General features: G+C 38.1%; 1 protein-coding gene and 2 long non-coding RNA genes across 3 annotated transcripts in view; 1 reads left to right on the forward strand and 2 right to left on the reverse strand.

The window, feature by feature from the left end:
- The window catches only part of CISD2 (CDGSH iron sulfur domain 2), an 11625-nt gene extending 4323 nt beyond the window's left edge, over positions 1 to 7302 (reverse strand). Inside the window, exon 1 of the mRNA XM_029942590.1 lies at positions 7030 to 7302. Coding sequence (XP_029798450.1) covers positions 7030 to 7132 — 103 coding nt within the window. The 5' untranslated portion in view covers positions 7133 to 7302. The remainder of the gene's footprint in view (positions 1 to 7029) is intronic.
- LOC115294619 lies at positions 6949 to 25114 on the forward strand. Its single transcript, XR_003910005.1, has 2 exons — positions 6949 to 7550; positions 24902 to 25114. It is a non-coding gene; the product is annotated as an uncharacterized LOC115294619 (long non-coding RNA).
- Positions 19507 to 23197, reverse strand: LOC115294625. Its single transcript, XR_003910007.1, has 3 exons — positions 22802 to 23197; positions 21888 to 21973; positions 19507 to 19622 (listed from the first exon to the last, which is right to left on the reverse strand). It is a non-coding gene; the product is annotated as an uncharacterized LOC115294625 (long non-coding RNA).

Raw genomic sequence — 25114 nt, forward strand, 5'->3', positions numbered from 1 at the left:
GGGAGAGAGAGAATCCCAAGCAGGTTCTGCTCTGTCAGCACAGAGCCTGATGCAATGTGGGGCCTGATATCACCAACTGATGATCACCTGAGCAGACAGACATCAAGAGTTGGATGCCTAACTGACTGACCCATCCAGATGCTGCAAGACAGTTTTAGATTATAATAAGAGCTGTGAAGGAAACAAAGAGGATGATAAAAGAAAGAAAAAGATTAACCTAGGGACCAAGCAGTAGGTTGACTCCAACTTTCAGTAAGGAAGTCAGAAAGGAAAAAAAGATCTTTAAGTCAAGACCTAAAGATGAGAAGGTAGGAGGCTCAAAGACTTGAGAAAAAATCTTTCAAGGCACAAGGAAGAGTACATGTAAAAGAGCTTCCAACTTCACAGGATTGTTGGGAGGAATGAAGTTGGAAACCACTAGAAAAACTATAGAGCACTATGTGAAAGGAAGCTACTGCCCTGAAACTGCCCTGTCTCCTCCCCTATTCCCTCTCCTCTAACAGAGGCTTATACAAACCAAGACTTCAATTAATTTTAACTGAATTGAGTCTGTACGCCATTAAACTGACATTTAAGATAACTCCTATTAGATATGCACTTGTTTTCCTTTGTTCAAGGCCTATGAATGATACCTGTAAGTTAACAGACAAGAATTCTGTTTAAAACATTTAAGAAACCAACTTTAAGCACCCTCAAGAAATATAAAACCTCATAGATGGATTATTAGGCGATAAGACAGGTGAAGATACAAAAATTACAAGGCACAGTCCCTACCCCCAAAGAAGCCTTTCATCTAGTATGGACTACAGCTCTATTAAAAAAAAAAAGGATTAAGTACTATATAGTATGTGCCATTATAAATAAGCAATACAGAAGACATGACTAACTCTACAGGGATGAGCAAAGACTTTACAGAAAGGATTTGGCACCTAACCAAGTTTCTGAAAGATAAATAAGACTAAAGGAGTCCACAGGCTTATGGGAGGGGGAACTACCTTTCACATAGAAGAAACAGCAAAAGCAAAGGCATAAAGATACAATGTGCATGAAAAGTTGGAGGAAGTAAGCATAACAGTATCATTGGAATATGATAAAATAAAAGAGGGACTATAGAAGTGGTCATTAATAAGTAGGTAATCTACCCTGTACATAAAAGGTAACTATTGATATTAATGAATATCATTGAATATTAATGTAATTGGAAAGCTGTTCATTTATGTACTCAGATGGAATTATGGTATCAGATGGACAATGGACTAGTGGAAAGACAGAGGGAAGAACAGAGAAGGGTGTTAGTGGGGGGCGGGGGGGAAGAGGCAAGACAATCTTAGAATTCCACTGAAACAATCCCCCCTCCACAAATAATACAAGCTTAAACTAAGGCAGTGGCCATTAAAGCAAAGAGGACAAATGGCTTGAATTTCCTTAAATTTTTTTTCCTTTACTTCAAATTTTTCTCTTCAGAAAGACTTTCCTTCTCTATCAGTGAAATTTTCCTATTTCCAATTTTTTTAATTACCTGTCGCTAAGTTAAAAACAAAAATTAGACCACTCTAATATTAAAATACCAAGCAGGGTTCTAATATGAATTTTGCAATATTCTATTTCCCACCATTAAGATAAACAACAAATAGACTAAGAAGGTAGACTAAAAGAGCTACTACCATCAGAGAAACAAATTGTACACAGAAAAGAACATTTCAAAGCAACTTGAGTAGCAAGCAATTTTAACATAAGGTTTTGGAAAGTTAAATGCTGTTAAAAGAAGGTACAGTATCTCCTTAGAGAATCTGGTTTCAGACGGGACTGATTCATACTTTTACAAGACAGGCTATGGGGGGCTTTTGGGTGGCTCAGCTGGTTAAGCATCAGACCATTGATTTCGACTCAGGTCATGATCTCACAGTCATGGAATCGAACCCTGTGTGGGGCTCCACACTGGGCGTGAAGCCTGCTTAAGATTCTCCCTCTCCCTCTCTCTCTGCCCCTCCCCCACTCGCATGCACTCTCTGAAAATAAACTTAAAAAAAAAAAAAGATAGGCTATCTATTACACCCTATTCCTGACCATGATATATAATCAAATACTGATAAAAACATTTGTAAAAGTACATATAGACACACATGGCTCTCAATGAGGAATTATATTCTAAGAAACTAGGACAGATTTTTTTGCCTTCTCAAAATGTGGCATATAATACTATAAAAATAATATTGGCAACTTGGTTGCTGATAATTTAATAACAGATTTTCTTGTGTATCGTTTACAGGTAAGACACAGAAATGATTTCTATTCTGGACTCCAGAGAGAGTACAGTAAGATATGTTCAGTGGATGGTTTTACTATTACCACTCAAAACCTAACAAAGACTGTTCAGGACCAAAATCCAATAGAATGAAATTAATGATTAATTTAAAAATCTTTCTTCCATTCATTATTATGAATAGAACAGTGTCTCTGTGTCAAACAGTTCTGGGACCAAGTCTTCAATAAATACCTGATGACTTGAGGAATTTTACACTGCAAAGTAGTTAGACGGCAGAAAATGTTTTAGGAGACTGAAATTGTTCCCCACAAAGCCTAGGATAATCTTTAATTATACTAACTTTTTTTTAATGTTTACTTATTTTTGAAGGAGAGCAAGACAGCGTGAGTGGGGGGAGGGGGGGACAGAAAGAGAGGGAGACACAGAATGCAAAACCTGCTCTAGGCTCTGAGCGGTCAGCAGAGCCCATCGTGGGGCTCGAACTCATAACCTCAATATCATGATCTGAGCTAAAGTCAGACGCTTAACCAACTGACCACCCAGGCGCCCCTTTAATTACACTAACTTTTAAATATAGTTGGTCTAACTAGGAAGAGGGGGAAAAACCTTTTATAACTTATAGTAACTATGTAAATATCTTCCCAAATTCTCAAAAACAGTTTTTCAATTAATTCTTTAATTTTTTTTAAAGTTTATTTCAATTTTGAGAGAGAGTGACAGAGCAGGAGTGGAGGAGGAGCAGAGAGAGAGACACACAGAATCAGAAGCAGGCTCCAAGCTCGGAGCTGCCAGCACAGAGACCAATGTGCGGCTCGAACGCACAAACTATGAGATCATGACCTGAGCCGAAGTTGGCAGCTTAACTGACTGAGCCACTCAGGTGCTCCAAAATTCTTTAATATTTTAGAAATAACCTTTATTATTTATGTATTAATAAATGCAACTTCTAATCTGAACTTAATGATTTCTTATACATTCCTGAGAAACCTCATTTTCCATTTCATTTAAAAAAATGAAGTACATTTTACATACAAGAAAATGAGGTACATTTACATACAAGAAAATAAACAGATTTTAGGTGTTTATCTCTGAATGGTGACAATTAAATAAGCCTCTACTGAAAATAGGTAAAAACATGCAAAATCCTCCATCACCAAAGAAAGTATCCTTCTGCCCTTTCTAGTCTATCCTTCCACTACTGATTTATATCATCAAAGCTTTTTCACTTAACATAAAGTTTCTGGGATCCATCCATGGAACAGTAGTAATTCATTACTTTTTATTGCTAATCAGTATTCCACTTTGAATACATAATAATTTGTTTATCCACTCTCCTGTCGTAAGATATTTGGGTTGCTCCCAGTTTGGAACTATTGTAAATAAGGTTACTATTTAAACATGCTTGTAGAAGTCTTCTTGTAGATATAGGTTTTCAACTCTGATCCACTTCTAAATTCTTTGTTCAAAAGTGGTCCTTTCTGATAAAAAGACCTAATGCCTTTAATGCTGTCAGCTCTGACATGTTCGTGTTAGTCTGGAAAAAAAATTACGATAGTCATGGTAGTCACTGCTTTGTCTTTAGGAGCAAAACCACTGTGTTTCAAAGACCAAACAGGGTCAAGAAGGGCAAAGCTATATATTTAAAGTTTCATAGCAAGCTTTTAAATCCAGAAGCAAACTGTTTCTGACATTAGGAGGATTTTGTTGTTTTTGTTCTATTTTAAAAGTTTACACAACAGGGAAAGTTTTTTTAAAGGTCAAAGTATTCCAACAGACTACACTTCCAAGCAATATACAAACTTATCTTAAAAGCCGCACTGTTAAAAATGTAACCTACACAAAAATAGATAAGTTTTTTCTGATAGATAAGAACTGTCTGTAAATAGTGTATGGTGATTAAGGATCTCCAACTGTTTACTAAGAGTGCAGAGTCATCATGAGAGAGTCTATTGCTTTAAAAAAAAAAAACCCACTAGCTCTAAATAGGGAAGAAAAAGCAGGCAAAAATAATGTAAACTGTAACTTTGTTTGCTCTAATTTTCACAGAAAATGGAAACATTTTTGGTCTCCTAGACATTTTAAACAACTGCTGAAAAGTTATTTCAGGTTTTTGATTCAACAAAAGTCTAAGTATGGATTCTGTAAGTAGCTCAATCAAGACAGACAGATGCAATTGGCTACTAAAACCTACTCTGAAGGGGAGACTCAGAGTGGAATCTGGTCATCCGAAATTTCCTTCCAAAGTGCTCCAAAAGAGATTCTTCAACTGTTATGCTGTCACAGTCCAGTATGAAACAGACTAGCTCAATTTTTCATAAAGCAGTTATTACAAACATGTTAATGTTTCCTAATAAATAAGCAATACAATGAGAACTATAGTGTAGACACATTGTAATGGAACTTAAACACATGTTTTTAAGACATTTATCCGAGTTATCACTATTTCTGAGAATCAGTCCTCACTTTTAAGTATTTAATAGCTTTGAAAAAGTTACCATGTTTTACTGATTTAAGGGGGGAAAGGTTTGAGTTTTCTTAATGCCTTTAATAGAAATTAAATATTTGCTGACAGTGGAGATCTTTAAGGCAAAAAAAAAAAAAAAGGCTTCTAAAATCTAGCCACTAAATAAAATATACTTTCTACTGGTCCAACTATATTCTACTTACAGAAAGTTGAAACTAATATAAAACTAGCTAGCAATGGAATCAACACACATAATTCAGGTTACACTGGAGTGGGAGGGTGGGTAGTAAGGGGATTTTTTTCCTTTTCTTTTCTGACTGTTAAAACTTGGCAGTTAATATATGCAAATTATTAATATTCCCAGTTGGCAACTGGGAACAAATGGTACCAAATGATCATATTCTTTATTACCATTTTGGTGAATACATGCAAGGGTATAATTCAAAGGAGAAAAAATTAACAATTGGTACAGGGCTACTTAACCACTGGATTTTATGAATAAAATATATATACATACAAACATTCCAACTATCCAGAGGCAGGGGAATAGTTAAGCCTACTATGATGTTAATCTAAAAGACTATATAGTTGTTAGAAAAAGATGAAAAACACGTAAATATATAAAGTTCTAAAGTAAAAGCAATAATAAATGGTTGAAAAAGACAAAATTTTATAACTGCTGAAAATCCATCAGAATAATAGGATCAAAAAAAGACGGATGTTTATAAATACTTGATTTGACACTTTTTTTCATTTTATGTTACTTTTATGCTGCTTTTGATGTTCAGATATTTCTTTTAACGTTAATTTTTCAGTTACTATACTTTCTATTTAATTACATGCTTTCAGGGGACACCCGGTGCCTCAGCTGGTTAAGCGGTTAAGCATTCTACTTTGGCTCTGGTCATTATCTTAGGGTTTGTGACTTCAAGCCCCACATCCAGCTGTGGAGCCGCCTTCCGGTTCTCTGCCCCCCTCCTTCTCCCCCTTGAAATAAATTCAAAAAACATTTTTACATGCTTCCGACCAAACCATAATTCAAAGAATCTCCAGATTTGTACGTTATCCAGTTCACTGCATCTAAATTACTGGACTACCTTCATTTTTTAAAGACTGTCCCTTTCTTAGGAATAGTATTCTCTTTAAAAAACAACCAAACAAAAACCTTCACGGTGTTGGGGGTGAAATCCTTTTCCCAATAATTTTCACTAATTTGTTCCTAGTTCTGTCTTTTAGTCTAGATAGAATAAATTTTATTCTTCTTCCACCAGTAAGCCTTCCAAATGCTACGTTTTATCAGCTACCATAGAACTCCAGACTAGGCTGTTCCAGGCTAAGCAACCCTATTTATCTCAAAATTATCTTAATTCGTGTTTCTTTCACTGACATTCACGACAGGAGTTTTAAGTTTGCCGAATCAATATGTCGGGTTTTTTTCCCCTCTCCCTACCCTAATCAGTCTCAGTCTGGTTTACAAATATCCCACTTATTCTGTAACACTCCCAACAAAGTTTCCCAAGTGTTGACTGCATTCTGGAAATTTTCGTCCTTTTGATGTGAAATCCTAAGTTGTGGGGGGGGGTTTTTTGTTTTTTTGTTTTTTTTTTTTTTGGTGGAGGACGGATTGTAAGCACGGAATGTTACATATATTCATTAAATTTCATTTTCTAAGATCTGGTCCATCACACTAGCTTTTGAACTTTGAACCTTCTGGCTAACTGATCTTTCCTCAAGTTACCTTAACTGCCTCCAGGCCCATAGTAATGGAGTTGACTGAAAGTGCTCGGGGTAGTTCAAGTCTTCCCTATGGGAATGGAGGCTACTCCCCTTTTTTGTTACCAAATAAAACTGCCATATACGTACTGGCGTGCCTGCTTCTCTCCCGCGCACACACAAGCTGGGGGTAAAACAGCACCGAGAGCTGGGAATGCCTAATTCACAGCACCTTTGATAACGACTTTAAAATAAAAAGCACACCGCAGTGACCGATGGAGATGAAAAATACGGGCCCGCCACCAACTCAGCACCTTCTCTGCAAAAACCTGGTCTCGCTTCACAGAAGGACACGAAAGAGCAGATAGGAAGACGACGAAGGGCCCCCAAAAACCGAGAGGTGGAATCGCTCGCGCTCCACCGCGGCTGCGCCCGCACTCACCCCCGCCCACTGCGCACAGGGTCACGGGGTAACGCGCCACTCGCCAAGCCCCGCCCCGCCCCTTAGCCCGAGGATGTTTAGACCACCCCGCCTCCCACCTTGAGAAACTTGCACGGATGGGGACTGGCTGAAGGCGAAGGTTACCTGTGAGCCGGGCGAACCCGGTAATGCTCTCGGGGACAGGGAGCCGCTTTAGATAGGCGGGGAGCTGCACCTTCACGATGCGGGCCACGCTCTCCAGCACCATCCTCGCGAGCAGCGTTCACTCCCCTCTGAGCCCGCGCCGCTCTCAGGCGGGCTGCCGCGCCTGCGCCGAGAGCAGAAGCGGCCGCCGGGCGTCGCGGCCTGGGTCCAGCGGCCGGCAGGAGGGGGCGGCGCTGGGGGCCCCCTGAGGAGAGGTGACCTGCTGGGCTCCGATTGGCAGCGGGCGAGTGACGTGCGCGCCCCGCGGACGCCGAGGGGGCGCGCGCGGCCGCGAAGTGCGGAGCCGCGGGAATGGATGACTAGGGCGGGCCTTTGTGGAAACTCGGTTTTGAAGAGGGCCTGCGTTCTCGCTGGGCTCTTCAACCTCTATCCGTAGATGCTGGAGGCCAGCAGGGAGGATAGTGTGTCCGGTGAGACAAGGCATGTGAACGTGCTTTGCATCCGGAAAGTGCCTTTCAAAAGTGAGTTTCTTCTGGCGTCGCTTTTTACTTCTGCCCCCCTCGGCCTGACCCCTTCTCCCTGGAACTGGTTGGGTGCCGTGGCCTAAGAGCGCCCTCCCCGTCTGCCTTGCGGTGCCCCCCTTCGTTCCTCGCCCCTACAAGCCAGGTTTAAAAAAAAAAAAAAGTTAAAATACCTAAACTAGGAACTGCTTAAATTAAGCTTTCCCACTTGGCAGTTTTGTGCAACCCTGGGGGGGGGGGGGTTGCCGTTTAGATAGGACCCCTGATACTCCTCCTTTCGATACTTAAAGTTCCTTCTGCAGATCATCAGTTCTTTTTTTTTTGGTTATAACTAAATCTAGGAAAGTGTAAAAGAATATAAACCTCTCAAGCGATGCATAAAAGCATCATCCTTTTATGATGCAGGATTTCAGCCTCAAGCTAAAGTATCCGTGAAGATCTTTAAATTTTACTTATTTTTATTAATATCTTTTAAAAAACTGAAGATTGAAAGGAGACGGCTTCACTTCATTGCAACGCCTTCCTTAACATGCCTTTGTTTCCTATATTTACCAAAGTGAAATATACATAGTAATGCACTTGGTGATTGCGTGTTGTGTATGTGGTGTGATATCTTAATAAGGTGCCTCCTCACGGTTCTGAGCTCCACCTGACTATTAACATATAATACTAACGAACTGGTCATGGGCTAGTATTTCATTTTGTGTGACAGTGCTAACAGCTAGTTGTAATAAGTACGTCGTCTTTATTTTTCCTTTGTTATTTTCATTTTAAAGTAAGGAAAGGAAGATATTTTAAAGTAAAAAATTTGTTTTCTGGACTCTGATTTTTAGCATGTGATGGTTTTTCACAAAAAAAATAAAATAACCATCAAGAGAGTTAGTTGAATTCAAATCTAGATAAACCAAGTTTCTATGATTTTACTCGGTTCAAAATGCAGTTACATTGGAAAGTATGAAAATGCTCAGATACAGAATCATGAACTAGAGCAAAATAGAACATTATATACAAAGTGATGATAAAAAGGTGGTTTACATTAGGATTTCCTTTCCATTTCTTTTTGGGAACTTACTTTTGGTTTAGTGAAGGAAGGAAGCTTTTTTATTTTGAATATAACATTCTCAAACATCCTTGTCCTCTGGACTGTTCTGTTAGGGGTTATCGTTACTCTCTGCTGATCAGATGTAGAAATACCCTTGGGGCGATGATTGAGGTAGGGGTGTGTTAAGAGTGAGGGAAATTAAGTCAAGGAAAGCTTGGAGACAGCCACTAAATATTAGTTTCTGAATTAAAAGCTTTGTGGTCTTGACAAGGGCAAAACAAGCTGTGTTGAGTGAGATTCTTTAGGCTTCTAAAGGTTTTCTTTGAAGGAATTTAAAAAGTAAATACTTCAATTAAGAGATACAGCATACTACAACACTGAGGTGCCTAAGGTACAATTTGGTGTGACCACCGCACAGATCAGTATATGCAGAATAATCTATCCAACACCTGCGAGAGCTGCTTTGGGCCCTTCCAACCATGTCCCCCTACCACCACCACCACCCCGGCTATTCTGTCTTGCTTTGAATGTTTTTGAACTTCATATAAAAGGAATTATTCAGTATGTAGTTCTTTTGTGACTGGGTCCCCTGACAGTTTATGTAGAAAGCTGGTTTGCTATTTCCAAGTAGAACAACAGTAGGTGGAAGTTTGTGATCTACCCATCTTTCTTCCTCCCTCCCTCCCTCCTCTTCCTTCCTTCCTTCCTTCCTTCCTTCCTTCCTCCTCTTTCTTTTCTTTTCTTTCTTTCTTTCTTTCTTTCTTTCTTTCTTTCTTTCTTTCTTTCATCTTAAAATTTAGAGAAGATGCATTACATGAACTACATTAATGTATAAAAGGAGATAGTTCCTAACCCCACCAATAAAATTCTTATTGTGTATTATAGGGAATAGTTTCTTAGATTCTTTTTACTTTAAAATTTAAGTCTTATCGGGCTCCTGGGAGGCTCAGTAGGTTAAGCATCTGACTCTTAATTTCGGCTCAGGTCATGATCACAGTTCGTGGGATAGAGCCCCACAGCGTGGAGCCTACTTGGGATTCTCTATCCGCCATTGGCACGTGTGCATACTCTCACTCTCTCAAATTTAATAAATAAACATAAAATAAATTTAGGGGCACCTGGGTGGGTCAGTCAGTTGAGCGTCAAATTTCGGCTCAGGTCATGATTTCACGGTTCATGGGTATTAGTCCACCTTGGGCTCTGTGCTGACAGTTCACAGCCTGGAGCCTGCTTCAGATTCCGTGTCTCCCTCTCTCTCCCCCTCTCCGACTCCTATGTGCACACACGCGTGCTCTCTCTCTCTCTCAAACATAAATAAACATTTTTTTTAAATATATTTAAATCTTAAAAAAAATTATTTCTTAAATTTTTTTTTAGTTTATTATTGAGACAGAAACGGAGCATGAGTTGGGGAGGGGCAGGGAGAGAGGGAGACACAGAATCTGAAGCAGGCTCCAGGCTCTGAGCTGTCAGCACAGAGCCTGTTGCAGGGCTCGAACCCACGAACCGTGACATCATGACCTGAGCCAAAGTCGGATACTTAACGGACTGAGCCACCCGGGCACCCCTAAAAAATAAAATTTAAATCTTGTTTGATTTATATTTTAAGTTTATTTTGAGAAAGAGAGTGTGCACACAAGGGGGGTGGGTGGAGCAGAGAGAGAGGGAAAGAGAGAATCCGAAGCAGGCTCCACACTGCCAGCACAGAACCCGATGCAGGACTCCAACTCATGAACCATGAGATCATGACCTGAGTCCAAACCAAGAGTCAGACACTTAACCAACAGAGTCACCCATGCACCCCTGTAGTATGATATTTATTAATGGTTGTTATGACTAGATATAATTAATTGTTTTGTGTGCTTAATGAATGGTTATCCATATCATCATCATCATCATCATCAATGGTTTTGAGATCTTAAGTTCAAAAATACTACCTTCTGACCACAACCTTGTATATTTGTTTATACATCTTCCACTCCCTTTTCCTATGAAACTTAATCTTTGACTTTATCAAGGTATTTAGTGTTGAAACTATCTCTGTTTTTCTAGTCTGTTAGTTCATTCCTGGATTTATTTACTTCTTCCATTCCTCCAAATCTTCACTATTTTCCATTACTTATTTACTAAGCCTTCTCTAATTGTTACTACCAGACTTATTTTGAACTTTGATGACCTTGAATTCTAACTAAAAGAGAAGCTCTCCTCACCAGCATCCCTGAGGATGGCTGTAATTCCCCCCATAACTAGCGTCAGCCCTCTCTCCTAGTGTCCTGCACCCTGTGTTCTGGAGCTCATCCTCCAAGACTTTGCTTCATCAGTTATTTTCTCATATTTTCATTTTTCTTGCTCTCTACTGGCCACAGAAACTGATGATCTTTAGGTCTTTAGATTTCACCAACTATTAAGGTTTTTAATAGAGAAAACATAGGTCCCCCAACATTTTATTTTGTCAAGAAAAGTTATTTAAAAGCAATATAACAAGGCGCCCTTGGTCGGCCCAATCAGTTGAAAGTTAGACACTTGATTTCAGCTCAGGTCATGATCCCAGGGTAGGTAGTGGAATCGAGCCCTATATTGGGCTCTGTGCTAAACATGGTGCCTACTTGGGATTTTATTTCTTTCGAAACCTCTCTCACTGCTTTCATTCTTTCTCCCTCTCTAAAATAAAAATAATAATAGTAATAATAGTAAATTTAAGCAGAGCCTGGGTGGCTCAATCTGTTAAGCATCCAACTCATGGTTTCGCTCAGGTTATGATTTCACATTTTATGATATCAGGCCCCACATCAAATCTGCTTGGGATTCTGTCTTTCCTTCTCTCTCCACTCTCTCTCTCAAAATAATTAAACTTAAAGAAAAGTAAAAGCAATATAACAAACAACAACAAAAAAACACTACCACCTACCAATGGAAGGTAGTATATCATAACAGTTAAGACCACTGACCTGGAACTGGACTGTTTGGACTAGAATTCTGGCTCTGCCGAGGTAAATTTTGTAACTTTTAAAAATATAGATAGTATGGGGCGCCTGGGTGGCTCAGTCAATTAAGTGTCTAACTTCGGCTCAGGTCATGATGTCACGGTTCGTGGGTTCAAGCCCCATATCAGGATCTGTGCCAACAGCGCAGAGCCTGGGACCTGCTTCAGATTCTGTCTCCCTCTCTCTCTCTGCCTCTCTCCTGCTCACACTCTGTGTGTCTCTCTCTTTCTTAAAAACTAAATGAACATTAAAAAAATTTTAAAGCTAGTTAAAGAAAGAAACAAAAAAGATAGATAGATAGAACCCACCTCTTAAAGTTGTACTGTATGTATAAGTTTAGTGAATTAATACATATAAAGCAACTAAACCCACCTGGCACAAATACACACATAGTTGTGTTCTCTTTTATCATCGTCATAATTATTTACACCACTGTTAGCACTTCTTTTTATTATGCCTGTACTTTGTCACAGTGGCTGCTGTTGGGCTGCATGTCTGACAGTGCACTGTGTCAGTGCTAACCACATGTGGCTTTTAGGGATCTTTTTAAGATTGCTGTAAGTATAAAAGGCTTAAAGGGACCCCACGCAGATTTCTGGACTGAGACAAAGAGTAGATTGTACAAGTTTATGGAGAGGAAAAAACAGGTTTCATGTGTTGCACACAAAGGTTAATGTGTTGCACTTCTCAGTAGCAATTCTGGAAACAAATTCTGAAGAAAAATTAATTGTAATTTACTAGATCAGCCAGCCTGTTAGTTAGTTAATGATGGGGCTAGAATAAAGTTATTTTCAAACCTGAAAGGTCACAGAAAATACACGTTTCATATGTCCTTTCTTAAGAAGCTAATGAAGAATGTGTAGCCCTAAGTTAGGATTAAACCAAGAAAAAGTAGGGCATGTGGTTAAGGAAATATGAAACGCACAATAAGAGAGAGGTACAGGAGTTGCGGGTGGATGGATTGGAACAGTAAGATGAAATTAATAGCTTGCTTTTATTGTGCTCCGCAGATAAATGCATTTTTTACACACTGAAAGTTTGTAGCCACCCTGTGTAGAGCAAGTCTGTCAGCACCATTTTTTCCAAGAGCTTTTGCTCTCTTTGTGTCTTTGTGTCACATTTTGGTAATTCTCACAATATTTCACACTTTTTCATTATTATTTGTTTTGGTGATCTGTGATCAGAGATTGACTCACTAAATAAGCTCAAATGATGATTAGCATCTTTAGTAATAAAGGATTAAAAACATTTTTTTAATGTCTTTATTTTATTTTGAGAGACACAGACAGAGTGAGCACGGAGGGGCAGAGAGAGAGAAAGACACAGAATCTGAAGCAGGTTCCAGGCTCTGAGCTGTCAGCACAGAGCCTGACACGGGGTTCGAACCCACCACGGACTGTGAGATCATGACCTGAGCTAAAGTCGGATGCCTAACTGACTGAGCCACCCATGCACCCCTAGTAATAAAGGATTTTTAATTAAAGTTTGTACATATTTTTTCTGACATAATGCTATTATATACTTAATAGGTTACAGTATAGTATAAAATAACTTATATGTACTGGGAAGCCAAAAAATTTATTTGACTAGCTTTATTGAGATACCTGCTTTTTGTGGTCATCTGGAAGTGAACCCACAGTATCTCTTAGGTATGCCTGTATGTGTGAAAATTAATTGCAGGTGACTTACCCTCCTGGGCTATAGTTTGGGGTTAAATGAATGGTTATTACATGAGAAACTAAGGAAATGCTTAAAAATAACTTTTATTAAACCTATTAATTTATTTATTCAAACATTTTTAATGGGATAAACAAAACTTACTAAAGAGTATTTTGATTTTGGCGTTTGGTGTTCTCACATTATACTTCCCTTTCTTTATGAGGAACCATATTTTAACTGCATTGCCTTACCCACAGTTTTAAGAGGAAATGCAGCAAAACTGGAAATAAAAGCAAAACTGGAGAAACAAAACTGGTATTGGTAAATTAATAACATATGGTAAAACTATTTTAAAATCATCTTCCATAATACTTCCTGGTACTAAAAACAAGCAGTATATAGAATTACCTACTAGGAAATTCCTAGAGACATACACTGGGATAGAATGAGCTTTGAAACAGCCTATCTACCCTATAATTCCATGAGTTTATACAGTTCTTCCTCAATTTACAATGTTACGCCTCAATAAACCCATCATAAGTTGAAAATATTTTAAGTTGAAAACATTTAATAAAACTAATATAACAAATATCATAACTTAGTCTAGCCTACCTTAAATGTGCTTAGACCACTTACATTAGCCTGTAAGTGGCTAGTGTAAGATCATCTAACACAAAACCTGGTGTATAATATCTCACCTAATGTATTGAATACTGTATTGAAAGTGAAAACCAGAAGAGTTGTATCAGTACAGAATGGTTGTAAATGTATTGGTTGTTTATGCTGGTGATTCCATGGCTGGCTGCCCAGCATCACTTGAGAGTATCACCCCGAGTATCACTAGCCCAAAAGAAAATCCTAATTCAAAATCTGAACTGCAGTTTCTACTGAATGCATATTGCTTTCTCCCCATCATGCAGTTAAAAATCATGAGTCACACCATCATAAAGGACCATCTATACTGAGATACCTCTGCTGTCATTAACTAGAAAAATATTACGGTTAAGAAGTAAATACATACATATATATGCATACATACATTACAAAAAGCTTAATTCTGTAGATCATCAAAGTTTCCTTTTCTTTTTTGGAAGCCACCTTTTTGTCTTAGAAATTCCATATTTACTGTCATCTTCATATGTAATCATTAATATGTTAGAACAGATTCTTACATAACTCAGAGGTGTATGGAACTAGCCTACTCCAAATATGATGAATTAGGCAAACAAAACCGGAATCTAATGCTTTGTGCTGTGCATGGAATGAATCTGAGACAGCTGCATTTTGGATGGACTAGTGCTGTTCAGATTGAAGGCATCCAGCATGACTTGTTAATGACTGCTTTGTTAATTAAAAGGTAGGTTATAAAAATCTGAAAAACAAGCTGCTATAAATTTTTTAAACCATGTATATATACATATTTGATTATACATAGAAAATTTCCAGAAGAATACATAGAAAAATGATTGGGAAGCATAATGAGGGGGAGTTAATGAGGTCTTTTACTTTCTGTTTTCCTTCTGTTTTATTTAAATTTTTTACCATGTACAAATATTATTTTATAATTTAAAATGCTGCAATTAAGACTGAAAAATCTCTAGATGAAGGTGTTTTTCAAACATGAAAACACAGGAAACCACAACGGAAAAAAATCTAGAGATTTAACTACATAAAAATATTAAAATTCTGTACCTCAAAAGCAACTTAAAATCTGATAAAACCTGTTGTTTATCCATCTATGATGTTTCTTTTTTTAATTTAATTTAATTTTAATTTATCTATGATGTTCTTTAAACTCCTGTTTCCATACCTAATATTCTCACATGGCTTTTTTTTATGATTTCTTGTTCCTTCTTCATACATTACTAACCTCCCACTCAACATCCTCCTGACTCCTATTTTAGGCTTAGTTTCATTTTAAAATTGTGACCCTTTTCACAGTCCCAATCAGCCTTATTTTCATAGCAAATATTACCTTCTAAAATGGCTTATTCCTTAGTTAGATAATAAATTGTTTGTATGCTTTTGTCCCTCATGCCATTTCCCAACACTAGAAAATAAAATGTGGGGCGCCTGGGTGGCTCAGATGGTTGAGTCTCTGACTTCGGCTCAGGTCATGATCTCATGTTTGTGGGTTCGAGCCCCGTGTCAGCCTCTGTGCTGACAGCTCAGAGCCTGGATCCTGCTTCAGATTCTGTGTCTCCCTCTCTCTCTGCCCCTTCTGCTCATGCTCTCCCTCTCTCTCTCTCTCTCTCTCTCTCTCTCTCTCTCTCTCTCTCTCTGTCTCAAAAATAAATAAAACATTTAAATAATTTTAAAAAAGAAAATAAAATTTACAAGAATAAAGATTTTTGTCTCTTTTGTTCATGATGAAGCCTCAATGCCTGACACTAGTAGGTGCTCAGTAACATTTTTTTTTGAATGACTAATTGTTTAATATTTAAAATTTTTTAAATAATTTTTTGTAATGTTTTTTATTTTATTTTTGAGAGAGAGACAACGTGAGCAGGGGAGGGTCAGAGAGAGAGGGAGACACAGAATCAGAAGCAGGCTCCAGGCTCTGAGCTAGCTGTGAGCACAGAGCCAGACGTGGGGCTCGAACCCATGACCTGTGATATCATGACCTGAACCGAAGCCAGACGCTCAAACAACTGAGCCACCCAAGGCACCCCCTAAAAAATTTTTAAATTAACTGTCTACATTTATTCCTATAATTCTGCTTCAGCTGGTATATGTTGTATAACTTGGTGTGTTATATAGTGATCATACTTGTCAGGTGTTTAGATATTTGGTTCATAAGCTTCTGTTCTCTACTACCCTTTCTGATAATGGATATTGAGGAAGAGCAAAAGGGTAGACCCTAGTTTTTATCCCTTCCCACAAGTTTAAGTATTAGAGAGCAGAGAGATCCAGGCACCACAGAGAAGCTATAGTGTTCTATCTCTGTTGCTACTGTTTCCCCTGAAAACTCCACTGGTGAGGATGTACCATAAAACTCAAGGCCCTTGTATTCCACCAGAACCCTAGAGGTTTGGTAAGGAGTTGGGAGTGAATGTCCCAATTTTATCTGTTCAGCCCACACTCTTTTCATCAGCAACTCACTTCAACAGACACTTTGTGTTATTCTATACTGGGAATCTGTTGCTAATGATACCTGTAGCAATCAATTGTTGGACACTGATTGTCCCAAAGTAGTGAACAGAAGTGCCAGGAACAATACTTAAAAACTTACTCCTGACCCAGGGTTTTCTCAGTTTCTTATCTTATTCCTCAAGCCCTTGCTCCCTTGTTTCTGTAGTTACCTAGGGTTGATTTGGAGGAAGGAGCCCACAGCCCTTAGTAGTGCCCCATTTTCTCAGAAATCAGATCTAAATCTACTTTAAATAGAATGATACAGGTTAAAAGTAAAAAAATGGAGAAAGACCCACCAATATCATACTAATCAAAAGAAGCTATATTTGCTATACTCAGGCAAACAGACTTTAGAACAGGGAAAATTATCAGGGATAGAGCAGAGCATTACATAATGATAAAGGTGTCTATTCGTCAAAAAGATACAAACTTTAATGTGCATATCTAAGAACAGAGCATTAAAATAGCTAAAACAAAAGTAGACAGTACTGCAAAGAGAACTAGACAAATCCACTGTTATGGTTGGAGATTTCAACACCCCCTTATGATAATTGATAGATCTAGCAGGCAGAAAATCAGTGAGGATACGGTGGAACTCTGTATTACCATTAGTCAATTGGATCTAATTGACATTTATAGAATACTTCACCCCAAAACAGCAGAGTACACATTTTTCTCAAAAAAAAGACATTTGTCATTATTAAAAGAATAGCCTGCATAGAAGAGTTATAATTAAGGTTAGTAGATAAGCAATAAATTTTGAAAAATATTCATAAGGAGCTTTTACATCTGTAATGTACAAAACCCTCTAGAAATACACATTAAGGGAACATGCAGTTCAACAGAAAGATGGATAGCAAAGAAGATGAACTCAGCCAAAGAGTAACTCCAAATGTGAAAAGATGCTTAGAATCAGGAGAAATCAGGAACATGAAAATTAAATAATCATGAGACACCAGTTAGGTCTAATAGACTGCCCAACCATTGTTTTAATTCAGCTAACATTAAATGCTGATTATGTGACCAGCTCTGAGCTATGCACACATGTAAGTGCTCACAAAGTACTGTGAAGTACATCTTATCCTTGAATTACAGTAGAAGAAAGAATCAGATGGGTAAATTGACTTTACAAAAATCACATAAAGAAAAATAAGGAATCCACTGTATGGAAACTTATTTTCTTTTTGAATAGGTAATTCATTCAAATATGTGTGTGTGGTGTGTGTAGATAGATTTATGTTTTGAAGTTTCCCACATGTATATCCCATTTGTCGTTTCTCGTGTCAATGTCAATGCCATTTATTTACCCATCTCACAACTACTGTCACAGTTTTCTTATGGATCTTCCTAAAGCTTAATTTTTCTTTATCTTTTCCTTTTCTTCTGCAGTCTCTCTTGTTCTGGTATTCATTTTTTCTTTTTAATTGAGGTATACCTGACATGAAACCTTATGTACAGGTGTACAGCATGATGATTTGTTATTTGTATATATTGTGAAATGATCACCACAATAAGTCTAGTTACCATATACTTTTACAAAAATTTGTTTCTTATGAGGACTTTTAAGATTTACTCTCTTAGCAACTTTCAAATATGCAACACAGTATTATGAATTATAGTTACCATGCTGCACATTCTATCCTCAAAACTTATTTGTCACTGGAAGTTTGTACCTTTTGCCCCCCTTCACCCATTTTGCCCACCCCACATCTGGCAACCACCAGTCTGTTCTCTGTGTTTCTGAGGTTGGCTGGTTGGTTGGTTGTTTTTATATTCCACATAAAAGTGAGATTATGTGATATTTGTCTTTCTCAACCTGACTTATTTCACTTAGCATAATGCCCACATAATGTTGTTGTAAATGGCAAGATTTCATTGGTTTTTTTTTTATGGCTGAATGGTATTCCATTCTAAACATATATGACATTTTCTTTTTTTTCCTTTTAAATTTTGATCATGAATTTTTCTTTTTTTTTTTTTTAGGGTATTTGACACACAATGTTAAATTAGTTTCAGGTGTACAACAAACTAATTTGACAAACTTTTACATTAAGCAATGCTCTCCACAAGTGTAGCTACCATCTGTCACCATACAACACAGTATCATTGACTACATTCTTTATGCTGTGGCTTTTATTTCCATAACTTACTCATTCTGTATATACAACATTTTCTTTTTCCATTCATCTTTCAATGTATACTTAGGTTGTTTCTGTATCTTGGCTATTGTAAATAATGTTGCAGTGAACATGGGGGTGCATATATCCTTTGGAGCATTTTGTTTTTTTAAAAAATGTTTTATTTATTTTTGAGAGAGGGAGAGACAGCATGAGCAGGGGAGGGTCAAAGAGAGGGGGAGACACAGAATCCGAAGACAGGCTCCAGTCTTTGAGCTAGCTGTCAGCACAGAACCCAACGCCACGAACCGTGAGATCATGACCTGAGCCAAAGTCGGACGCTTAACTGACTGAGCCACCCAGGTGCCCTTGGAGCACTTTCATTTTCTTTGAATAAATACCCAGAAGTAGAATTGCCAAGTCATATGGTAGTTCTATTTTTAAGTTTTTGAGGAATCTGCATACTGTTTGCCACAGTGCTATACAAATATATAGTCCCACCGATGGTGCACAAGGGTTCTCTTCTCCACATCCTCCCAGCATTTGTTATTACTTGTCTTTTTGAAAACAGCCATTCTAATAGGTTTGAGGTAATTCCCAGAGCTCTCTTACACGAATACAAATTTATATTCTCCTTTTTAAAAAGCAGCTTATCATAACGTACACCATGTTCCACATCTCACTTTTTTGGTAGCAGTACATCTTGGAAGTATTTAATCAGCTGCATAATAAGATTACTCATTCTTTAACAGCTACATCGTATTTGCACTACAAAAATGCCAGAATTGGGGCACCTGAGTGGTTCAGTCAGTTGAGCATCCAACCCTTGATTTCAGCTCAGGTCATGATCCCAGGGTCATGGGATGGAGCCACACATTGAGCTCTGTGCTGAGTGTGGGGCCTGCTTAGGATTCTTTCCCCCTGCCCGGTCTCTCTCTCCTCCCCCCTCCCCCCACCCTGTCTTCTCCTCTCCCTGACTCATGCACTCTCTCTCTCTCTTTAAAAAAAAAAAAAAAGCCAGAATTTATTTTCCAAACTTCTGTGATGGATATTTACATTTTTTTCAGCTTTTTGCTTTTAAAAACAATGTAGTAACGAAAAATCCTCTTCATAGCTTTGTCTCACACGTTCAAGATATCTGTAGTATAAATTCAAAGAAATAAGATTGTTACATCAAGTTGTGCATGTGTGTGTATCTGTAATTTTGATGATATTGCCAAATTTTCCTCCATGAGTGTTGTATAAAGAACAGTTGGAATGTATAGCACTGTCATTAGAATATGTTATCAAACTTTTGGGTTTGAGATTGAAAAACGAAAATGTTTAATCTTAGTATAGTTTTATTATGTATTTCTCCTGTTATGAGTGAGGCGAAACATCTTTTCAGCTTGAGCAAAATTTTAAACCACCTCTTGCTAGTGGGGAACCAGGTAAAAAGGTATTGTTTTACATTACTGGTATATGTGTGAAATTTTCAACCTATTTACAGAGCACTCTGGCAACGTGTGTTAAATTCTTTCAAACTACAAATACCTTTTGTTCTAGCTACCTTTTCTTCATAAGGGCATGCCATAAAAGCTGCAGCCATCATTTCCACTTACAACTAATGGGCCAAAATATAGTCATATGGCCACACTTTCAAGGGAGGCTAGGAAATATGGTCTTTAGCTATGTGGCAATGTACAAAGCTAAACTTGGGCATTCTAATACTGAAGGAAGAAGAAAGGACGTTAAGACACAATAGTAGATTTTGCCGCAACAGACTAGATTAATTGGTGAGCTAGGTAACACAGGAAAGGGGGCTTCCCCCCCAATTATCTATTCCTGCAACAGCACATTACAAAAAGGCATGAATGAAGGAAGCATTATTCATTGGGAGCAAATATTATACACTCTATCATATAATTACAGGTTTGTATAGAGTTTTATATTTGTCCAAATATTCAAAGAAATGTCAATAAGTAAAGTTTGTTAAAAATGTTTATGGTAGGCAGATACAAATATGACCATGTCACTATCCTGCCTTTATTTGCCTACAGATTGAAGCCCAGACTTAGCCTGTACTGTTTCTACTATGTTATACTGCCTCCCAGGAGATGTAATAAAAACTATACAGAAATATAAATTGCTTTTATCTGTAATGGTTGAGCTTCATGTAAGATATGGAATCTGAACTGGACCTTGAAGGAAGAAGTATTTGAGATAATGGAGAGGGGCAAGGAGGTATAAACAGATAGTTCCAGTCTTTCTAAGCCTACCCTTTAAAAAAATGAAATATAGAATACTATAAAAATAATTGAAGTATCATAAACTAAAAATATCACTGTATCTACCACTCAGAAAACAGAGTATTACTGTTTTCATAGTATGCAGCTTCTCGGTAACTATCCTGCCTTCTCCCCAGTGTCTTCATTCTTCCAATTTCTAACCATAGACCAATTTTGCCTAGATTTCTATCTTACATAAATGATATTAAGTGTGTATTTCATATGTATATGAGATTCATCATATTGTTTCTAGTAGTTCACATTCATTGCTATATTTCATTATACGAATACACCAAATATATTTATCCATCCTGTTGATATTTGGGTTGTTTCTACTTTCAGGCTATTAACCAATAATAATGCCATAAACATTCTCTTACATGTCTCTTGGGGTGAATGGGAAGACATTTCCTTTGAGAGAATACTTAGGATTAAAATTCCTTGATCTCAAGGTATGTTCACATTTGTATAAAGAATGACAGTTTTCCAAAGTTTATGTTATTTATATCCGTACCAACAGTATATGAAAGTTTCATGTTCTCCACACCCTGGGCAACACTTGGTATCATCACTCTTTTTAACATTAGCCATTCTGATGGGTGTGTAGTGGCATTTCATTTTAGCATTAATTTGCATGCTTCTGGTGATTATTGAGCCTGAGCACTGTTTTATGTTATTTGCCATTTGGAGATCCTCTGTTTTGAAGTGCTTGTTCAAGTCACTTGCCCATATTTCTGTTGGGTTGTCAGTTGTTATCTGACTGATTTTTAGGACTACTTTATATATTCTGGATATGAGTTCCTGATCACTTATATGTATACCAAATAAGCTTTCCCATAGCATGGTTTGTCTTTATTTTCTCAGTGACATCTTTCGAAAAAACAAAGTTCCTGATTTTAGTGTAATGTGTTTCACCAGTCTTGTTCATTCTTAAATTATTTCACATATGCCTTCATTTTTTTTTTTTTATAACCCTGACTGAATGAGTAATTGGTATGAGAGCTTTTACAGGAAATGGGCCCTTTGAGGGTGAATTAAATACACATTCATATCTAAATCCAAACACAAGTGTAACTTCATTGCTAAAAACAAAGGGACCACAGGTGATCCATGGCTTCAGGTATGGTTATACTTACCATCATGGGAGGGAGTGAAGGTGAGAATGTATCACTGTGGTAAGTATAGTAATTTAAGATTGTGGATCCAGGCCTCTCTTGTGAACCTACACGGAATGTACACAGGAAAAAGTAAAATGTAAAAACTATGACTATGTAATTGAGAATGAATGGAGAGTGTCAGAACTCCACTGCAGCTTTGAAGGAGTCCTTCATCTCCTGTAAGCAGTGGGCAGAAAAAATAAATTTGTAGTACCAACAAAATGCTCAGTTCTTCAGTTTTCTTACTCTAAGGGTAGAGCATTGGTAAGAAGGATATGGGATTGTAAGACCTAGATTGGAGACATTTTTTTTTTTTAACAGAGCGAGACAGAGCATGAGAGGGGGAGGGTCAGAGAGAGAGGGAGACACAGAACCGGAAGCAGGCTCCAGGCTCTGAGCTGTCAGCACAGAGCCCGACGCGGGGCTCGAACCCATAAACATGAGATCTGACCTGAGCCGAAGTCGGAGGCTTAACTGACTGAGCCACCCAGGCGCCCCTAAATTGGAGACTTTTGAGCAGACCAGAATGAAGATGAGAATGCTGAATCTGCATATCCCTCAAACTTCCTTTGCTCTCTGGGGAAACTAGCCTCCTCTGCATAAAGGCTTTCAGTGACTGCACTGGGACAGCTCTCTCATAAGCTAGTACCTGTTCTCAGAACTTACCTTCATCACTTCACAGTATCCCCAGAGATTAGTGATCTCAAGATCACCTAATCAGAGGAGTATGTGGCCTGCTCTGGCAAGATAACCTACTCAGAATGAAAGACCTTACTGTTTTAATCAGTGGGAACCTGAGGAGTATATATGGAAGTGGGTTCTAAGGATGTTACACCAAAGGGAATAAGTACAAGGTCTTATCAAGGCAAATTTATTGGCATGGGTGCACTCACCTGAGAATCAACGTCTCATATATGGGCATTAATATTTTGCTAGGATGAAGCATGGGCTCAACAACAGTCTATAAATAATAAATGACCTACAAATTTGAAGTAATAATTCCAGAATCCCAGAAATACCCTGGCATACTGTAGAGAAGAGAATACAAAGGCTCCTTAGACATTCTCCATTTTCACCAAGTAATTAAGGCCGCGTTGGTGACAGAAGTATCAGCATCCCTAAGAGCTCTGAAGTGGCTGTCCTCTGTCAGATTGATGGTGATAAATGCTGTGGTAGAACTGAGTTTCCTGATCTCGGGAGAGAATAATGCAATCCCAAAGTGGTAGAGGCCATGTGATGGCATAAACTATCAGAGACCTCTTGGGCACAATTAGCATAATAATTCAAAGAAATACCTTGACCAGAGTATTTCGACTTTCAGGGAAAGGTGGTAATGGTTAAATGATAACAAGAAAGAAAATTGATTAATAGATTAAGTAGCCTGACTAAGTTGCTATGTGACACATATAGGTGGGAAAACTCTAAACTAACTTGTGTTGTCATAATGAAATTTGAAGCATCTCTTCCAGGTCACAGACGTGGAACCCTTTGATGGTGGAGAAAGATTAGGTCCCTTTGAAGAAAAACCCTGCAATGCAGCTACAGTTATAGAACCATGAACTTTCTCCTAATCCCATGGTTCCCAAACCTGTGTGTACTTTAGACCATCTTAGAATTCTCAAGAATATCCAAACCAATTAAATCATAATTTCAGTGAGTGAGACTCAGACTTGGATACTTTTTGAGGCTCCTCTGGTTATTCCAGTGAGCAAGTTACAGAATCATTGCCCTAATTCTTCTCTTGTGGCCATTTCCGGGAGAAAGGAAAATACTAGACCTCCTGAAGCTTATTAGATACTGTCTCTTAACTTATGTTAATGCCTAGAGACCCAAAACCTAATCCTGGAGAACCAGTTAGAGTAGAAGGCCTAAGAAACTTAAGTGATATTAAGATACGTTCTTAATGTGTAGTAAGAATAGATTTATTTTAATAACTGAAGCAGACTCATTTTGGTTTCCCGTCCAATGAAGTGAATGCTATTATAGTAAGAAGGGCTATGAAGAAGTTCATAACTGCTTGCTCTCACTCTCTCACCAAAGACAGTGTACAAAAAGTGCCGTGCTCCTGGGGAACTTGTAGAAATTAGTACCACCATGCTGGCACAGTGATTCATACCACATTGCCACTTAACTTCCCTTTGTGCTCACTAGATGGGTCATAGGGAATGACAGTATAAAAACCTGATGTGTGGTAAAGAATGACTGATTGTTGAAAGGTTTTATCAGGCAGAGATGCCAATTGTGGGTTGCTGTTCTAGGTGTGGTATCTTCATTGGAAGAAATTAATATAGACTTTTATATGATATATAGGTATTGGTCTGGAAGTGCCCCCCAACCCCCATTCTAGTTATTAAGGGAAATCAGAAGGAGATTGCATTAAACTGACAGGGACAACAGTAAGCCCTTACTGTCTTGTCTCAGAGCTGTGCAACCTTTCTATTCTAGGGTAAAGACACCTGGATCATCTTGCTATGCCATAGAATATCACAGTGGTCTATTATAGAAATGAACTTTAAATGAGCCCGAAGAGCAGGAAGTAGTAAACACTGTATGTGCTTTGGTAAGACATATGCTTACCAGAAGGTGCAAGAATAACGCTGCAAAACTTTCAGGACCTGCCACATGGGGTCTGATGGCCAGAGACATATTAAGTTATCCATTCAAGTGAATGATAGTCTGTTGTGTTCTTCACCACCACAGTAAAGAAAAAGGCAAAATGTGTGGCAGGCTTTTTGGGTTCTGGAGACGAAATGGTGCTTTTGGGTGACCTACCTACCTGTTTTATGGGTAACTGTAGTTTTGAGTGGGGCCCAAAGCAAACCAGTTGGGCCTTATGGTTCAGCAGATCTAATGGTATTGGAAGTTCATGTGGTAGAGATATTATTTGAAGCCTCTGAGGCATAAGTGCCAATAGGAGAATAACAACAAGATTCCTTGGTTTTTGAGTAAATATCTATCTTCCTCAACCAATGTTTTGTTTCTTTGAAAAACAGCTCCTGGTTTGCTGGTGGTACCTGGCAGAAATGGAACTCCTGACCATGAGACATCAAGTGACTATGTGAATGATTAAAATACTACTCATCATGAACTGGTGTTATTAGATTCACCAATCATACAACTGGATGGACGTAACAGTGGTTGGCTCCCTACAAGACTGGGAACATGGCCACAACTAGACTGAATAAACACGTGACTCAGACTACTAC

Source organism: Suricata suricatta, chromosome 1 (genome assembly GCF_006229205.1).
Source record: "Suricata suricatta isolate VVHF042 chromosome 1, meerkat_22Aug2017_6uvM2_HiC, whole genome shotgun sequence".
Lineage (NCBI taxonomy): Eukaryota > Metazoa > Chordata > Mammalia > Carnivora > Herpestidae > Suricata > Suricata suricatta.